The 8045-nt window shown below is 42.1% G+C and overlaps 1 protein-coding gene across 1 annotated transcript; it reads right to left on the bottom strand.

The window, feature by feature from the left end:
* Positions 1 to 4037: 4037 nt before the first annotated feature.
* LOC128309681 (adipokinetic hormone/corazonin-related peptide-like) lies at positions 4038 to 5520 on the bottom strand. Its single transcript, XM_053046123.1, has 3 exons — positions 5437 to 5520; positions 5142 to 5343; positions 4038 to 4550 (listed from the first exon to the last, which is right to left on the bottom strand). Exons 1-3 carry the CDS (start codon positions 5448 to 5450, stop codon positions 4425 to 4427), a joined length of 342 nt encoding a protein of 113 aa, XP_052902083.1. The 5' UTR covers positions 5451 to 5520; the 3' UTR covers positions 4038 to 4424.
* Between the last annotated feature and the right edge of the window lie 2525 nt (positions 5521 to 8045).

Here is an 8045-nt window from a genome sequence, read left to right as displayed (position 1 = left end):
ATGGGTGCACCGTGTGCCGGCCGATATCCGGTAAGAGCATAAAAGGATAATGGAAGAGAGCTGAGCAAAAGGGAGAAGAAGGAAGCCGAGGAATGGAATGCAATGAGCTTTTGGCTGCTATTGACTTCTTGGTTTTTGGGCAAAACATATCCATGTCCATCGAATCGTTTTCGGTGCGTATTAATGTCCGACTCTTGTTGACATCCTGGCAAACTGTTCCGGTCTCCTGGTAAAGCTGCTCTCGTCTGTCACCTTCACCACCAGCTGTGGAAATTGAGTTCGGAAATTCCGAAACTTTTTTGTGTCCAAGTCTGCATTATCGTTTCACTCGACTTTTTTGTTGGCGGATGAAATTGGGAACGTTTGTTCTTGGCCGGTAGAATTCCGTCAAGGTTGAAGCTGGAGAAGAGTTTTTCCTGCGCCGAGAAATCATCAACAACCGGAAGGATTTACGTTTGACCAGTGGCACGGATAATTATCGCAGACATTCTTAGGCCATCTTGGTTTATGGTTGTTTGCGTTAAGAGTTGAGCTTGTTTTGTTTGCTGGTGTCTTATGTTCTTATAGCCTTAGAGAGCGAGGAAGAATTTTTGGTAAGTGATAAAGGAAATTCAAAGAAGAATTAACCTCAAATGTTTAAACTTTTCATACTTTATTGATTGTTTTCTGAGATATTTTTGATGCTATTAACTCGTGTTTGTACTGAAAACTCTCCACTTCTGAATAACTTTTAAAAGATAACTTTGAACGGAGGGTATACACAGGAATATAAAGTTACGGATCACTTGGTAGGGAATCAAAATCGTCCAAACATTAAACAAGAGAATCGGGAATCCAGCTGGAAAAGCAAACGCATCTTCCGATTGCTGCGATGGAAAAACAAATCGATTCAACAGATGTTGACCTGCTTCTTTTCAAATTCGAGAACGACAAATCCGCGTACGAACAATAGCTCCAGGATGTGTATGTACGGTTAGCATTTTCTCTTCCGGTGGTTATGAGACGGATACGGACAGGTCCTCCTTTCTCCTACTACTTCTAGTTACTGGCATCGACTCAGCGGCTTCCGAATAGCGGCTCATTAAATCCGTCCAGTTCCGTTAACTGAAGAAGTAAAAACAGTCAAAGCACAGCCTTCAACTTCCCAGTGTGTGTCCCGAACGCCTATCGGATGGGATTATACGCAACCCCCCCAGGGTGATACACCGTCGGCCGAAAACCGGTGTTGACAAAATTTACGATTTATTTACATTACCGGCGGTGGTTGTGGGAAAAGTCCATCACAACAAGGCGATGAGAAAAAGACAACTGCACTCCTGCGCCCACTGACCTGCGATGCATTGATCGAGCCGAAACCTGGAGAAAACGAACGTCAAATGCTCGTTTTAACCCGCCGTCCCTAGTCAACCCTGGTGCAGGGAGTGTTGGGGTGCGCCGGAACGCAAAGTGTTGATGATAATTTTAACTGTTCTAATGATGATAAATATCATTATTATTTCGGATAATGAAGTTTGCCACCGGGGTTTTGTTTTTGTTACTTTTTCCTTCTATGTCTCCCGGTTTGGGGCATACTCGTGCGGACAACAGCTTAACAGGATGGTAGCGATGGGTCATAATTAAATCCACCGCACACACACGCCACGACCACCGAAAATGGACACCGATACAGTTCGTTTCGATTGGAAATACGTACGGTTTTGGTGATGGTGACCGGTAGAAAATCACACGTCGTAAATAATCATTTAAAATGGATGTGCGTCCCGGCGTTCCGGGGTGATCCCTTTGGTGGGATCGTTTGGGAACTTGGAATGATCAGTTCTCCCTTTCCTAACTTTTCTCTCCACATCGTTACCAGCCACCAGTTCGTTTTGGGTTGCAACCCTTTTTTGTCGTGTTGCGGTTAAGAGGGTTGACCTCCGGGACATAAGTAAAGTAGATTGGTTACGATGTCCGACCACTATTCGTAGCTTATTTGTAGCGAACAGACCCCGATCAATTCGGAAGCGCTTTCCAGTAAATCTGGAATTCTTTACAGATACAAATAAAAACAAACAAAAATGCACGAAACTGTCCATAAAAGTTATGATGGAGAACGGTGAAAATATTAGGTTGACTATTAATAGAGGATAAACATAAATAAGTTGACATAATTAAGGTCATAATACGTATACGGCCTTTTGCGGCGCAGATAACATAAATTTTGGTTCAATGTTGTTCCTTCCGATGTTAATCAGTTTCGATTTGCTTTGATGTTGAAGTTTTAACAAAAGACTCCATCAAATTGGTAAATTTCGGTTACTTTGTAAATTATTTGATCATGGCAAAGCATTACTTCTGGTAGCTTGAATAAGACACTGAATGAGATAGAGAATATTTTGCAAAAGCTAAAGACCGGGAAATTATAATTGATCTTTTAAAATACCCAGACAAAACTTAAACAAAATCGTATTTTAATTCTCTTTGGTTTAAAGTGCTTGAGATCTTAAACATTGTGATACTATCAATCCTTTTCTCATTTACTTTAGTGCCGTCTCATGATTTTCAGTCTTTTTGCTGGTTTCCAAGCGGTTTACCTCCTCACCAACTCCAGTTCAAGTGAGTCCATCTCATCCACAAAGGTGTTTTGGAAGTCACACCTTTTGCGCCGACAAACGATCTGCCGCCATTGCGATCGGGCAAATTCGAGTGTCGCTCAGTTTCGATCGACTACCGGATATTAATGAGCGGATTTTAATTTTCCCCACTTGCAAACCCCCATCCTGGAGTACAACATTTAAATGATCATTTTCCCAGTGGGTGTGTGTGAAGTGTACATAATGCGTGCTGGTGGAGCACATTCCTCCATTCGTGCCAGACCGGGACGGCGAGGGGGGGCCCTCTTCAGAAGATTCCACAGATGGCATCCCGTCAACCGGCGGTCGGGTGAAGATGCACTTCGCTGCTTCTCGCACTTCACAGCTCACAAATCATAAGAAATCATTGTTCACATTGTCGTTCGCCGGCAGTGGATTGGAAATCATTAGGCAAACATAAGTACGGGCGGTGAGCGAAGTACACTCTTCTAATAATGCCCCAAACGACTTCGTTCCTGGACATTATAACACGTTCCTGTGGGTTTTATTTTTTCTTCTTGCCATTCCCCATCACGGAACGGTTTGAAGTTAATCGTTCAAGTAGTAGACGTCCCGAGACATTTGCTGTGCGCCCATTAGACATTCGTCGACGGGCTTCTCACCTTGCTGCTCTCGTTCGTGCCCATCCTTCTTCGCGTGTCGTGCGGTAGCATTTGGAAGACGATAATATGACCCTCATTAATAATCATCACGCAAACACACCGGCCAGGTTGCCGATTGGGCGTTGCGTTGGGTTCGGTTTACAATTATTACTTGTGTACGTTCAAGCCCATCGATCCACCTATCCACGGTATGACCGTGACGGCATGTAAATTTTAAATATAATAATATTATATAATAATTATAAGCTTAAATAAATTATGACTCCTTATTCACCAACATCATTGGACCTTAAATGTTTTAATGCATAAATCCGAAAGTGTAATAAGCATCATTTTGTTAATACAATTTCTTCATCGCGTCGACAATATTCGTTCCTTCAGCAGCGAAGCATAACGCCAAAATGAACTCATCATCGTGTTAATCGTCAGAACGAAAATGGTAGAAGCGCACCATTCTTCCATCCTGTCATCATCAGGTTCGTCCGGTTCCGACTGGAAAGAAAAGCAAATATTATTCTGACAGAAATTAATTTTCAATTCACCCATTCGGCCACAGCACAGAGCCGTGGTGTGAGCGGGTGTTGCGTACGAATGCGTCACCGCTTTCTTTCGTGCCGACCAAAGAAAAACCCCGCACCGGGCGAACGGACGGAGCAGAACCGTGCAAGAAGCTCCTTTTATATGGTGTCGTGATAGGATTGCGTTTTCAAAAAATAGAATCAAAAGTGAACGTGAGAAAACGAAACTTTTCGGAGGTTGAAAGATCAAAACCCGGCAGGTTTGCTTCAGCACAATGGAGGGTTTTTACGTTTATTATTCTTACTGTGTTTTTATTTCATGTTTTTATGTATTTTCTTCTCCTTCTGTTGTTGTGTTTCCGTTTTACTTGCACGAGTGCAATATTTTATCGCTACACGGTTTGCAAATGGGACATTTATTGATTGGAAGGCTAGCATGGTGCAATTATTATCTATTATCTATTATTCCGGGGGAAACAAGTAGGGATGAGAATTCGTTAAAAAGAGCAAGTGTTGGAGAAGTAGAAGGCAGATAAGTAAATCGTCGAAACAGAAACGAAAACAATCGAGTGTGATAAGTCCCATTGCAAGTGATTTTACATGATTTTACCATACATACAGCACGACATTATTATGTTAGTTTCTTTTTCCCATCAGGCATTTTCTTCAAGTTAGATATGACTGTTGGAAAACATAGGCAAATTATTCCCACTGGTGCTCTCCATCGACGATTCGTCCGTTTGCAGTGATTTTAGCAGGGAGCGAGTTTCACAGAGCGTTAAATGTTGAATATTTTTCTGTAAAGAAATGTTTAACTTAGAGCATCTTTGATCGTTTCTTTAACACGGTAAAGCTACATTTTGTACATAATATTAGGTTTTGAAAATAACAAGCTACTATCCTTTTTGGAAATATAATTACCCAATGTTTTGTCTGATTTTCTGGAAAATTTTTGGAAAATAAAGAATGGAAAGCTGTTTTGCTAAGAAATATCCCTTTTACAAAATAACCCATAACGCTTTTAGTCAAGACATACACCTTTTTGACAGCGCCATCTAGTGGAAGCTTATTGAGTCAATTTAGCGTTGAAATACAGTGGAATGTTTCTATGCAAAGGCAACGTTTAATTTTATCATAAAAATACACTTAAAATTTAAACAATTTTATGATAAAAACATTCTTGATAATTCTAAGAATATTTAAATCAATTAATCGTATTTCAATAAAAAATATAACTCAATTTGTTCATTCATTAAATTCAAAATATCTTTCAAAAATTCAAATTTTATTGCCGGTATTTAGCAGCACTATCAATTGAACTAAACTAATAACGTTTGCAATACTTCATCACTTCAGTGAACAATAAATCATCCCATTTTCCAACTCACCGTTACTGCGGCGCATAAGTTGTTCACCGAACGCCAGATGGCAGAACACTCGGTCACTCCGTTAATAGCCGAATCCGGCATCGCACGCTTTCCCGCATTCCAATCGCGGGAAAACGTCACCTGACACGAGCTCGGCACCGGAAGCAACGCAGCACACAATGCAACAAGCAGGAACAGCCTGGCCACACCGAATCCGGAAGAGCTTTGGAGCGATTGATGGAAATCATAGAATGAAGCACATTATCACACATTAATACGGCTGGAACGGATGGTAATTTGGCTTCAAATCGTTCACCTGATGGATCTCATAATGTATGCAAATAGGGTATGTTTCGTGGTTCACGTTCACTCAATCCGACACAATTAGACGACACCGATCACACTAGCAGCCGACGGACGAATACATCCTGGTCGTCGGCGAGCGTACTCTTTTATACTACGGCCCGCATCGCGATTCGATTGATTCACATTCAGTGGTATTATTTATTTGTTCCTCAATTCAAATTTCATTCCCCCAGCACTGCACCACCTTTCCATCCACCGCGCATGAAAGGATGGTTTATCTAAGCTGCAAAATGCAAATATCGATCATTCGCATCCGTATCGTACGTCACTAGGGAAACCATACCGATTGAAGGGTGCAGATTGTGCTAGAAGCAACCACAGAAAAGAAGCAAAAGCGCCCCAAACGCCTGAAACCGCCTGCTAAGCTCATTCGTATCCTTTCGGAAATAAAAAAGCGGTCAGCAGATGTGGAAATGCTTTTGATTTATTGTGACACTTTTCTCGCCGGTTTGGTGGTAAATCCTGCTGATGCCATTGTTACCGTTTGGGAAAGGTGTGAAAAGCGTTGCAAAACAAGTGTTCAAAGCGCTTCGGACAGTTGCTTAGCCTATTTCCACGAAGGGTTTTGCTGGGAAAACTGGGCAGTAAACAACTGTCTAAATAGCCCCCGCCTTGTAACGCGTCAAAAGGAAGAAAACAGGACAAAACTCAATGCATAAAATTAGCGTGTGTATTTCAAATACGCTAAACTCCTACGAGAGATGAAGATGAGATACGCTGAGATGAAGTAACACAAGGAATAATTCAAGCTCATTTAGAAATTTCTTGGCACAATAGTGTGTTTTTTTTAATTTGTTTGTTCGTTGTCCATTCGTTTCGATTGCTAATTAATACCAAATTTAGTTAATTTAAATTGAATTATGATATGCCATTTAATCTTTTACATTTTAAGAATTGTTACATAAAATTTAAAAAATTAATTGTATTTAAAAATTTCTTAATATTATTTTCTTGTTAAAATAGGCTGTTCTAGCAAATTACGTATTTCCTTAACAAATTTAACCCAATAAAATAGTTGAAACAATCATAAGAAGAGGGAATAGCGAAAGATAGGAGTAATGAAATAAAAAAGAACATATAAAATAACAAAAAATCATGAAACTCATGTACCATAAATCAATAACTAGACAATCAAAAGAGGACAAAGTAAAAGAAATTCAGAATTTCAATTGAAATGTTCTTAATAATATTTTCAGTGGGTTTATGTATTTACTGTTATACATTGTTTTATTATAAAATGTAATGAATTTCATGCATCATTCTTCGTCGCACTCCATAAAACATTTCGCAAAAAATTTTATTACAAATGGCTATTTTGCCCGTTCTAAATCAAAACTCCATCCCGGCCGGATCGGAACGCCTGCAATGTCCGGTAAACCGGTTCCGATGGTCAACACCCGCGAACGATCGGATGCGACATCCGTCGGCGTCCTCACCGTTTATCCGCTAATTGCATCGGCAAGGTGACTACGGAGGACGTACAAAATGGTGCAGAAAAATGCTTCGGCTCGGCTTTGCTTTTCACTTTTCACCTGAGCGCACCGAAAGGCGCGTACAAAAGCGTGACAACAGCGGCAAGTGATATAATTATCCAGAAGATTGTTCTACGGCGCGGGTTCTCATAATCTCCTACGGGTGCCAAGCGCATAAACGACATCAACACCTTCCACCGCGCACAGGATAGAACCTTGGACAGAACCGTGCGTTCGCGTCACAGGTCATGCAATGTTCCGCATCATACGGCTCTGTTATCACAAACGCAAGATCCTTTACGTCCTTGCGGGCAAGAATGGGCTGGGCAGGGAGTGTGCCGTGTCAAAGGAGACAGAACGCCCCCGGGGGTGGAAACCAATTTGATCGCTCATCATCGCAACCCGTACGCAATCCGGCCGATCCGGGCGATCCGGAACGAGCGAACTTTTAATTAACAATTCGCCATGCGCCAACCGCACCGATTGGTGTGATCGGTACGATCATCATAAACAGCGGGAATGGACCGTTTCATAAATATTAATGAGTGATTCAGAACTACCCCCTCCTACGCTTCCCTCTTACTCCACTCTCGCGAATCGGGATGCACAAGCGGCATCTCGGGGTCCCGTGCGTGTCAAAAGTATTCCTGCATCCGTGCCGTGATTACGCTACCCTTATGCTGCGAGCATGTCATTCGCTCGCATAAATTATGCTCCGACCTCCACGGTGGGATCATTTTCGAAACCCCGCACAGCAGGTACCGACGACTGGATTGGGCCAGGCGTTTTCCCGGAAAATGCACCACCGAGACGGTGGGCAGCGCATGCCGAAGCAGTGGACAAAGGCAACTGCTAATGTGATCGTAATTGGTGTCAGGTTGTTGTACTTTTGTTCTTGTTCCTTCTCATCCGCTTCAGCCACAGCACATCTGGAAGTGTGTTCTCGTTTTTTCTGTGTTCTTGTCCATTGGCATGCACTACCTATGCTTGGCCCACTCGTGTTTGTTTACGTGCGGTAGCACTCGCATCCATCGCCATCGTGTGTAATGCTGCTCGCAATTGCCAAGACCTGCGCAGATCGCAGATC

The sequence above is a fragment of the Anopheles moucheti genome, chromosome 2, assembly GCF_943734755.1.
Source record: "Anopheles moucheti chromosome 2, idAnoMoucSN_F20_07, whole genome shotgun sequence".
NCBI classification, from domain to species: Eukaryota; Metazoa; Arthropoda; class Insecta; order Diptera; family Culicidae; genus Anopheles; species Anopheles moucheti.
The sequence above is the reverse complement of the archived record's forward strand: the minus strand, read 5'-3'. Positions and strand labels throughout refer to the sequence as shown.

Coding starts and splice junctions, on each gene's coding strand:
- LOC128309681 (XM_053046123.1), bottom strand. Junction 4,551..5,141: donor ACTTATGCGCCGCAGTAACG/GTGAGTTGGAAA, acceptor ATTTCTTTACAG/AAAAATATTCAACATTTAAC.